General features: G+C 32.6%; 1 protein-coding gene across 1 annotated transcript; it reads right to left on the bottom strand.

The window, feature by feature from the left end:
* Positions 1 to 5,974: 5,974 nt before the first annotated feature.
* LOC133871862 (homeobox-leucine zipper protein HAT22-like) lies at positions 5,975 to 7,717 on the bottom strand. Its single transcript, XM_062309301.1, has 3 exons — positions 7,162 to 7,717; positions 6,700 to 6,779; positions 5,975 to 6,586 (listed from the first exon to the last, which is right to left on the bottom strand). Exons 1-3 carry the CDS (start codon positions 7,501 to 7,503, stop codon positions 6,304 to 6,306), a joined length of 705 nt encoding a protein of 234 aa, XP_062165285.1. The 5' UTR covers positions 7,504 to 7,717; the 3' UTR covers positions 5,975 to 6,303.
* Between the last annotated feature and the right edge of the window lie 3,732 nt (positions 7,718 to 11,449).

The following is an 11,449-nucleotide window of genomic DNA, read 5'->3' as shown; positions in this document are numbered from 1 at the left end:
AATCCATTCACTTTTTCCTTTTGTCCTTTTTCTTCTTCTTTCCACTTTTATATATATATATATATATATATATATATATATATATATATTTCTTTTTGTTATACACCAGTCAAAAAGCGTGTTAGTTAAGAAAGAACCATGATGCAATACTTCTTCTATAAGAATAATTATTTTTATTTTTTTTAAATAATACTTTTCCATAGAAAATGCTTGAGCATGATTGGAAGAAAGGTTTCTTTATGGATGTCAATAGGAAGCACTGTTTCGAGTCTTCATTTCTCTACTGTCCTTGGTGGATTCGACTCTCAAATCACGCATCCCCTTTTTTCTTTTTTCTTTTTTCTTTTTTCTTTTTTCTTTTTTCTTTTTTTTTTTTTAAAAAAAAAAAAAAAAAATTCCATGGGAATGCTGGTGCGGAGTTGGAAAGAAGCTTTCTTGAGGATATCAATGGGAGGCACTATTTCGGATGGGAATCCTAGGGTTTTTATCGCGATTGAAAATTAAAATATAAAAAAAATGGTTAAATCGGGGATCAACCACCAATTGCAATAATTATTATTATTATTTTTTTAAAAATATATATATTTTCAATGGATAAAACCACTCGAGTTTCTATTATTTGGTATCAGAGCCAAGCCAATCATCACGTCAAGTATGAGATCAAATGGGTTAGAGTTATGTGGTCGAATAACGAAAAGGATAATTTATAGGCTGGATTAAAATGTCTTGATACTATGTATGTGCATTTTGTTAAATCATTAAATGCTGATAGAAGAGTAGAGCTATAAAAAAAATAAAGGGATATCATCGGCCAATGTCAATAGAGTGAGCCACCGTGAACATGGCTGCGGAATGGTGATATGTTATGATCCGAAGATAAGTTCTCTCATTGCAAGTCCATTTTCAAAAATAAATTCTAGCATAATTTGTATCGGATTCTTCATTCTTCCATTACCTCATGGTTTCCGAATTTAATCTTTGGCAGAAATCGGATTATCCCCGTTTCTCTCTCTCTCTCTCTTTACTTTCCATCTTCGGAAACCAGAGAGCAATGCCTTAGCTTCAAGGCTAAGCCATCAAAGCTGGCTTAGACCAGTAAACATGGGTCCACCCCTGATAATCATGAAGGAAGAATTGATCTTAAACCTTTTAGTCAAAGGCATTAATATCTGTGGAAAAGTCAATAAGATGATTGCTTCTAGTTCTAGTCTTGGGTTTCTTCAGAAAATTAAAGAATTCATAAAGTTATGAAGAAATAAAGAAAGCTTGCAATAGGGTGGAGGATTGAAGATTGTCATCTTCTCATTCTGGCCGAGACTTTGATTGACTTCATGGATTTTTCATGGCCAAAGGATTTTTTTTTTATATAGATATGGCCAAAGGATTTTAAATAATTGAAAAAATAACATAAAGTTCTTAATGTAGATGGTTGTCTTAATCTTATGCCATGATTTCTCTATATATATATATATATATATATATATATATATATATATATATATATATATTCTTTTGTTTGGAAAAATGATGGGCCATTGACAAACTACTGTTTAAACAGGAAAACATTGACTACTGTTCACTCATGGTCGGTCAAAAATGATGCCGAAATACAACTTGGAAACCTTTTTATTATTTTATTTCATGTTTTGTGACACTTTTAATTATTTATATCACTTAGAACTGAATATAGTGTCTTGGGTGAGTCTATATTCACAGCCTAATAATTGTAGAAAAATCATTTGATACAATTACTCTTCATTTAACATATTAAATTTAGTTTTAGGAGGAAATAAAAAAACTTGATCCTTGACTTTAATTAAAAAAAAACAAAACGTGAAGTCAGTGGACGGAATTTCACTGTATAGAGTAAATATATATATATATATATATATATATATATATATATATATATTTTGGCATAACTCAATTTTTATTTTTATTTTAAATTAAAAAGTTAAAAATCCAAAAAACAAGTATCTTTCAATTTAAATAATATTGAGTAACAATTAGAGGATAACGGTGGCCATTAATTCTAAAAGACTGTAAAAATAGCTTCAGCATAAAGTTTAATTAATGAGATAATTATTATCACCGTTACGGTAGCTACCTCACCTCATCAATGACGCCTAAAAGACTTTGTAATTGGCTGCTTTGCTTGGGCCTTGGACTTGAAGGCTCTTCATTAATCAATTTTTTATTGGGACAAACTGAAATTAATGCTTTACTCAATTACTTGCACCTATATTAGGCTTATGTGCTGTATATATATATAAGAATTTTTTTTTTTTTTTTTTTTTTGATAGTTCTGATTTAATTTTACTTTCTTTCTTATAACCAAAGCCAAATCTATAACAAAAAAAACCTTTTTTTTAAAAAATAAAAATAAAAAAAAGTACAAATAATAAAAAGAGAAATGCGACCTTTTATACACCAAGATCTCACTGCCATCCCACCCGGTCTTACGTGGCATTTTAATATATATATATATATATATATTTTTTTTTTTTCTTTTGAATCCCAAACACGTCCCAACGTGTTTTGCCCCTCTCTCGCTGAAAAATCTCTCAATCAGTGGAATCGTGGTGTATAAGGTAACATTTCTCAAATAAAAATGTCCCCTTTTTTTGTGTGCACTTACCCAAAAATGCCCTTCTTTTTCCTCAAAACAGTCTCCCATCAATTATTGGAACCAAATAATTAAGGGGTCCAAACTGTAACAACAGCTAAGGTTAGGCTTGGCAACAACATAAAAGGTCATCCGGATTCCGTACAGGACTTTTCTTTGTATTAAAACTAAACAGACAAACATTCATGCGCCATGGCCCATGGGGCTCAAAACAAATTAAGTTAAATAGGTTCATAACAGTTAAATTTGACTATTTATGAGTCATTTTTCATCTCCTGTATAATATAATTTTTCCTTCTAGTATAAATAGTAAATAAGTAGACGAGCATTTTCCCTCTTCCAAACTATTTTGGTCCCTTATCTACTTTCGGCTTTTACCATTTTCCTCCCATTCTCGATATATATATATTTGTAAGTATTCTCCCAATTTTGGCATTTCCACTATTCATCTGTCCATCTACCTCAGTGTTGTGCCGTTCATCTCCTCCATGGCTACTGCTGCTGGTTGCTGGTTGTATTTTTGCTTTAAATAAGAGTTTTACTCTCCATAGATCTACCATTATGCGATCTATAGGATGAAGGTTAGTCAGGTGTAAGGGATTATCTCTCACGGTTGGTTTAAATAAATTTTTCTATGATATTTGACTATCCTTATCTTAGATCTAGTCTATTCGGAGCAAATCTGTTCTTTAACTATTTTTGTATTTTGATTAAAAGAAGATGAAAGTCATAGATAACACTTTATTGTAAGAATTTTGTTTGTAACTATGACTTTGTAACCTCATAGCGTGTGGCTATGATTTTGCATAGCTTTATGCTTTGTGATGTAAGAGCTTTATGTTTGTAATCTTTGATCAATGAATTACTCAGATCTTTCGTTCCAAAAAAAAAAAAAAAAGGCAGAATAGCCTATTCAATATTCACACTACCAAGAGTTTTTTATTGTTTTTTTCTCTCTTCATTTCCTTCTTTCACACTCTCTTCTGCCCAAAATAATATTTAAATAAAATAAATAGTAGAATAGAGAATATGTTGAAGAGAGTATAGAAAAAACAGTAGCTAAAGTAGATAACTATACTTTTTCAATAGCTACTTTGGTTATTATTGTCGAAGATGCTCTAATATAGATAATATGCTTAAATTTTTCTTATTTACTAAAAAGAAAATAAGAAAATACATGAAGGGTGGAAACTTTAGGCTAAATATGTTGGATTTGTTTTTACCAAATGTTATTGAATAAATTAATTGTTGGTATTTTACGATCCAATGACTAGTATTTTTTATTAATAAATTATATAGACACGTATTTGTTGGGTTTTGAAATCACAACTTGACCTTACATCTTATATATTCTTATTGGAGGTGCAAGTGTAATTTGAACTAAAACTCATTAACAAATAATGATTTTGATATGTTATTGAATCGAACTTTATTAGATGTTATGAACATTTAGTGCTAATTCAGATATTTCAGGGAACATTAGAATTTAGATGAAATGCTAAATCTCATTAAATTAGTGGGTTTTTTTTTTTTTTTTTTTTTTTTGCCTAAGAAACTGCATATATTCAACTAGACAAATGAATATATTATTTTGACTTTTAAGACCCTAGTTTCCAATTTGATAAATTCCAAATTCGATTTTGATTTCATCCTAAATTTGAGACCTCCATCGGTCTTTCTGTTAAATAAATAACATAAATGGTTGTAAAAAAAAAAAAAAATTAAATCCCAATAGACCAATTAGAAAAATAAATAAATAAAAAAAAGAGGAGGAGGAGGAGGAGGAGGAGGAGAAAGAAAGAAAGAAGGAATCACTAGTAGCCGCAAAGCCGCCTCTCTGTTAGTGGGACCGCGAGCCACCCCCTCTAATATGAGCCAGAGCCACCTCCTCTAATATGAGCCAGAGCCACCTCTTTGTTTGAGGGTGGCCCCGAGTCATCCTCTCTGGCTAGTAGAGGATGGACCATCCACAACCACCTCCTCACCAAGTCACACTTCACTGGGGGTGGAGGAGGTTTTGGTTATTCTTTTCTTTTTTCTAAATTGTACGTGCCTATATGCTCTACAAAGTGTCATCACTCGCCCCGTTATTATATACCAAATTTTAGCTGAAAAGTACTATATATATTGAGATGACAAAGAGAATAGATAGCTTGGGACGTACAAGAATTGGCATCCTGCCTACATCAATCTTTCTCAAATAGACACAACTGGCAACTCTCCTATAAGGATGATATTAAAAAAAAAAAAATTGTTAATATATTTATTTTTTTAAAAAAAAATAAAAATATTGGCAAACAAACCAAACGCAAAACGCTCTTAAAAATACAAAACAATTTTTACTTTTACATTAAATCTTAACATTTTTTCAAACCCAAAACAAACAATACGAGAAATGCTATATACTATATTTTTATTCTATAATACTGGCGTAACAATTTCAATTAACTATTTAATTTTTTTATTTTATTTTTAAATGACTAATTTAAGAATTAATTAGAACCTAGTGAAATGACCGTACGTAGAATAGACAAAAACATAATTTTTGAAATTTCTCAACAAATAGCATTAACAAACATTTATATTTTTCTAGAATAATAATGCAAGAGTAGCCACATTGGTAGTATCAATGCACAATTATTGTTAGGTTAATGTTTTAGCGTACGTACCTTCCTCTAATACTCAAACTGTTCCACAAACGTTGTAGCTTTACCTAGCCTTGCTACCTCCATTTATGTGTAGTAATCTATCAATGACTTTCACGTGTTTCATATATCACATTAATATTATTTTAAAAAAAAAATATTAAGAAATAGTTGAGCCACGTCTTTTACCTAATTAAATGGGATCAATGGTCGATCCACCCTAAAACTTTTTTCTTTTTAAATTTTGAATAATACTAATGTGGCATATATGACACGTAATAATCACTAATAGGTTTGATTTGACGGGCCATTAAGTTTTTTGATAAAATTTATATCAACTGCATTTATAAATATTCTACATGTAATCACACAAATACTAGAACGAAAAATGGAGTCTAGCAAGTGATCACAGAAATGGTATACCGATCAGGATCCTTCCCTTAATTTTTTTTTGAATTAAATTATTTTAGTTAATCACAGATATGATATATCAAATGTTAATGATTTGAAAGAGAAAGAGGACAACACTCCAAACACACAAAAAAATATTGGCTGCTGCTTTAAATTTCAACAGAAGTCCCCCATGAAACTCTCTTATTTATCCAATATGAGAGAGAGAGAGAGAGAGAGAGAGAGAGAGAGAGAGAGAGAGAGAGAGAGAGAGAGAGAGAGAGAGAGAGAGAGAGAGAGAGAGAGAGAGAGAGAGAGGCGCAACAACTTTCCTGTCAAATCAATGATTAAAGGAAATTTGGTCTAACCATGCGATTTGCTAAGAATTCAACAATTTATTCTACCCTATCTTTCTCAAAAGTGGAACAATTCTTGACCGTCCCAACTTATTTGGGGTGATTGAAATGAGAATTACAATAATTATCTGTCTGATTCGTTAGAAATTTGAATATATATAATATGAGAAATGAAATTTCATACAAAGGTCACGTACGTACGTGTCCGGAGAAGTGGCCGGATAGTCTAAAAAGTGTTGTTAAAGTAGTGATGGGTACGAACCAAACCAATTAGAATTAATCTGTCTCAGTTTGTGCCATCAAACCCACTCTGCAGTTTCTTATTCCTCCGGCCGACCCCATCGAAGACGGCTGCATTCTTCCCGTCAGTGGCTTTTACGATTTTCTCGCACGCCGGGCACATTCGAAGAGTTGCAGCCTTTGGGAGTTGAATATATAATGGCGACGATCCAACTTTGAGCGACCGTAGCTCCTGTAATTCTCTCTTCAATCTTCTGTTCTCGTCCCTTAGACTTTCACAGCATTTCTTCAAGAATTCACAGTCTACTTCCGTTTGCTTTAACTTGGTTCTGAAGCATCGATCAATTTAATTAATTCTTATCAAATATAATTACAAATAGATAAAGATATTAAAAAAAAAAAAAAAAAAAAAAAGAGATGCAAAAATTCATTAATTAATTACCTTGCTCTTTTGTTTTGAAACCAAACTTCCACTTGTCTCGGCTTCAGATTCAATTGCCCAGCAACTGCCTGTTTCTGGGCCTGCATGTTTTTTCATTATCAATCAATCACTGATCTCTACAACACATAAACCATTAAATCGAAATTAAAATCTAAATAACATATAGGGAACGCCCCGGATTTGGAATCAGGTGTAAGGTTCGAATTCTTTTTAGCGCAAACAATTTTTTGAGTCACGCCCGCAACAAAGTTCGATTCATGTAAAGGACGCCTTGCATGGGCCGGTCATAGACAACTGACAACCCCTTTTTAGTGAAAACAATTTTTTGAGTCATGCTCGTAGCAAAGTTCGATTCGTTCAACGAATTCAAAGTTTGCCTTTCAAGGGTGAGTACACGAACCTTCCCATCATTAAAAAAAAAAAAAAAAAAACATTTATGAAGCGTAGCATGGAAAAGTTTACCGGAGAGAGGGTGCTATGAAGTTTGAAGCAGTCTTCAAGCAAGATGGATTGGTCTTTTGAGAGGCGCAGTTTCTTTCTCCCTGCGTCCTTGTTTGGGTGGCTGTCGGAATCGTTTTCCTTATTCGGGTATTCATCGTCCCTGTCGAATTTTCTGAACGTTGATCTGTCTGCCTTGTGATCCACGTTAATGGCTTCCTCTCTCGGAAACATGAAGTCCAAGCAAACGAGAGGCTTTTCCTCCTTCTGATCATGATTACGTGTCTCCTTCCTCGGAACACGGTCGCCGAAGAAGCCAAGTCCAAGATGCAGCCTTGTGTTGCATGCTTCATGATCATCTTCCATGAGAGAGAGAGAGAGAGAGAGAGAGAGAGGGATGAATATAATTGTGAAATGGGAAAGTTGAAGGAAATAAGAAAGAAGAGATCGATCGATAGAGAATTAATTTGGGGGCATTGAATATTGGATCAGTTATTAGGAGGGCATTTGATTTTATTAGATTTATGAAATATTTAGTAATGAGTAGTAATGACAAGTAGAGAGTAGAATATGAGAAAGAGTAAAGGCATGCGTTAGAATTGTGACTCCTCTGGGAAACAAAAATAAATAAAACTTCCTTAATCCCTTTGCATGTTTGACTTTTACACCCCAATTCCACGCCATTTTCCAAACACTCTCGGATCATGGTTTTTCCTTTTCTTACCTAACCTAAAGAAAATAATAACTTTAAAAGGGAAAAAACAAAATTATTTTGAGCACCCATCGTTAATTTTTGTACGACTGCCAAATTTGACACAAACCCAATATATAATTAAATGGTTAGAGTTAAAAAGTTTCATCAGTTTAATTAAACGGATTGAATTAAAGTTGATCATCTTATATCTCATGTCTTGACACGACTCGAACCCGACATATAATATATGAAATTGAAATTAAACTTTTTTTTGGATATGTTTAATTAAATAAAATTAATTAAAATTGACTCAAATTATTTTGTATGACTACTTTAACATGAGTCTGACCCGACGACGCACGAAAGCAATCATGCTGGAATTTGAAAATTTGGAAGGTGGGGTCATGTTAAAAGTTCATTTTGGCCGGGTTTGAAGTGGGTAAATTTTTATTTATTTTTTTTTTTGTTGGTTTTCTGGGATATGACGTGGCAAATTAGGATTGGGAAAAGGTGTAAAAATTAGTGATGATTGTACGTGAGGGATACTCCTTTTGACTTCGGACGCGTTCTTCTTGTTTACCTATTTTTCATGCACTTAATTTGGACCGAATTGATAACCTTTCATTTCATAATACTTTAAAACTTTTGGGAGGAAGATTCAATTATTTGATGAACGATTATAATTTTTTTTTGTTATTTCAAGACATAATTCTTGATTTTCTTGTTCATGTAAAGAAAAAAAAAAAATTAAAAAAATTAAAAATTGTCACATGAATAAAGGTGGTCAAAGTTATGAATTAAAATGTCAATGGGTCATATTTCATTTTCTAAACGGGCCCCTTTGTTTGTTTATCATTTTCTGTGGTTTTAATAGGGAATTCATTCAACAACTAAGAATCAATTCTAGGAATATCTAGATTGCAGTTTAGAATTGTCAAAACCCTGAAAAAGAGAAGAAAATAAATAAAAAATAAAAAAAAAATAAAAAATCCCGTTTTGACAGGTCAACTGGGCCCAATAGCAGCTACTTTCCGGTGAGTACATTTATTTCATCCAAGCAGGCGCGTTTTCCTTAATGTGGGCCTGTCCAAGGCCCATAGGCCTAAAGGGCAGAGCCGGCCCCAGTCTAGGATCCGAGCTCACCAAAAAGCAGGTACCTAGGGAACAAACTATACGAGGAATTAGGATCCATGACTTGTCATAAGAGGAATGAGAGAAAAGATGGGGCATAAGATTCTCTCAAATTATTTGGTAAAATTTAAGAGAATTTAGACATGTGATGTGATTGTAAGAGACAATTTATTGAACTCAAATGACCTTATAAGTGGTTAAATAGCCTAATTTTTATTTAGTCAACTATAAGTGGTCTCTTTCAATCACTTGCCCGAATCTTCTCAAATTCAGAAAAATAATTTGAAAGGATCCTAATCTTCTTGAAAAATTACCCGTCAAGAAAATAATGTTGACTGCTCCAAAGATGGCGGCACTTGCCTTATTCAGCATACTCACCAATCCAGAACAAACAGTCTCTACAAAGGATCAAGATCCCTTACAATTTCAAAGAAATTTAAAATTCTCAAATTTCTTTGAAATCATTTACATCGAAATAACGTGAAAAATGCTACATATTAAAGATATAACATGTTAACAATGAAACAAAAAATAATAATAATTATTATTATTCAAAAAGACTTTTTCTTCACTTTTAAAAATACATTTTTTTCTTACTAAATCGAAATACAGGTTTTTGCTCAAAATTTTTATACGACATAAAATGTAAGAAGAAACCTTTTTGAATGATTTTTTTTTTCATTGTTAACATTTCTAATATTTAATATGTAGCATTTTTCACGTCATTTCGATATATAAACAGCTTGATTTCAAAGAAATTTTAAAATTTTAAATTTCTTTAAAATTGTAAGGGATTTGCTGTGAAGAGTTGTTACTCATTTGTATGTTTTGTAATTGCGATTGTTTTTGTAGGATGACTGTTAGCTGATGGTTCATTTGGCGTCTGTGTTGGAATTTGTTTGACTTTGGTTTGTAAGGTGGCTTGTCGGCATCTACAGTTCTACCAGGTTTTTCTGCTGGAGTGTCTTGTATTCTTTTTGTTTTGTTGGTAATACAAATTCTTTCATAAAAAAAATTACAAAAAAAAAAAAAAAAAAAAAAAGGAGAAAATTTCATTTACCACTAATCAACCTCTGATGTTTTATCATTTTTGCAACAAAATAGACCTTTAAACTTCAACCATTCGTTAGGATTTTTAGTTAAATCATGTCAAAATTCTCAAAATACCCATATTTTAAAAATAAAAAATAAAAAATCAAAGATTCGGGCATAGATATTTTTGAAAATTCTGTTAAATCCTTTCAATTTTTTCTTAAAAAAAAATTAGGGGTAATTTAAAAATTTTGACGCCCTTCCGTTATGATTTAATGAAAAATCCTAATGGACGGGGTAAAATTGAAAAAAAAAAAAAAAAGAGATGGATAAACTAAATTTACACTTTTTAAAATTTAAGTGCATGATTGCAAAAATGGTGAAAAATCATAAGTTGTAAGTGAATTTTTTTTATATATACGTATAAAATAAAAAATAAAAATAAATAAAAAAACTCCGACCACCAGGTATTTTCCAATATGTAATCCAACCTTCTTTAGACTTGAGAAGTGAGAAGGATGATCACAAACCTCATCTAGACTCTTGGTGGAGGACCATTTCCAAGCTTTCTTAAGAATTTTGCCACTTCACTCTCTCATTGGTAGAGAATCCACTAGTTTAGACTCCAGTCTACAGCAGAAGGGTGGAGTGGGGGCCGGGAGAGGAAGATGTTTCAGCTTCACCTACAGTTCCAAGTACATTATATTATGGGGAAAGGCCATTCCAGAGAAGTTCAATCATTCACTACTATTCATGGGCCATGTCATTGTTGAAAGAACAGTTGAAATTGGTTATTCCTCCGAATGTGTATAAAGGCACATACAGTACTTTAGATTCTGCACAGTACGTGTAAAGAAATCTCAACATTTCACTGCAGCTGCAGCTCGTGAATAAGCTCGAGTTCGTTCGGAAAACAAATGAATCAAGCTTAAACAGATTATCTAGCTTGAGCTATTTGAACATTTTATAGTCGGCTCGATTACTGACCTACTCATAGGTGGAGAGAGAGAGAGAGAGAGAGAGGGGAGCTAACCACATCTATCTAGTCCTTATTGAAGAGGACAAAACATGGATGAATGATTGAACCGTGGTCCGTGAGTGGTTCTGTTTGGCGTGAACTCAATTTCTTCCCTTTACCTAATTCCCATGCAGCACATTGCCAAGTAGAGAATGACTTCTTCCACTGTAACACTACACGATTCCTCCAAAGAGAGTTAATTTGGCAAAAGCATGGGACATAGCTTGTCTTCAGGCCTCACAGGGTTTCAGGTTGGTCTCATTTTCCTTAGCTGAACAGCCATAGGCATGGGCTCAGACATGTTTCCATCCCCAAGCCCTTGACCAATAATACTCTCTCTCTCTCTCTCCCCCCCCTTCTATATATACCTAGTTTTCTACCCATTTTCTTTCCCAAGGATAGCAAGTTTAAATTTGAGCTACATAGTACATATATAG

Source organism: Alnus glutinosa, chromosome 6 (assembly GCF_958979055.1).
Source record: "Alnus glutinosa chromosome 6, dhAlnGlut1.1, whole genome shotgun sequence".
Taxonomy (NCBI): domain Eukaryota; kingdom Viridiplantae; phylum Streptophyta; class Magnoliopsida; order Fagales; family Betulaceae; genus Alnus; species Alnus glutinosa.
This window is presented reverse-complemented; position numbering and strand designations above follow the sequence as displayed.

What these genes read in the sequence shown, in the direction of transcription:
- LOC133871862 (XM_062309301.1), bottom strand. Translation starts at nt 7,503, where the DNA reads ATGGAAGATGATCATGAAGCATGCAACACAAGGCTGCATCTTGGACTT. An exon ending in TTCATAGCACCCTCTCTCCG is followed by an intron (nt 6,780 to 7,161) that starts GTAAACTTTTCC and finishes AAAAACATGCAG; the next exon opens with GCCCAGAAACAGGCAGTTGC. An exon ending in TTTCAAAACAAAAGAGCAAG is followed by an intron (nt 6,587 to 6,699) that starts GTAATTAATTAA and finishes TCGATGCTTCAG; the next exon opens with AACCAAGTTAAAGCAAACGG.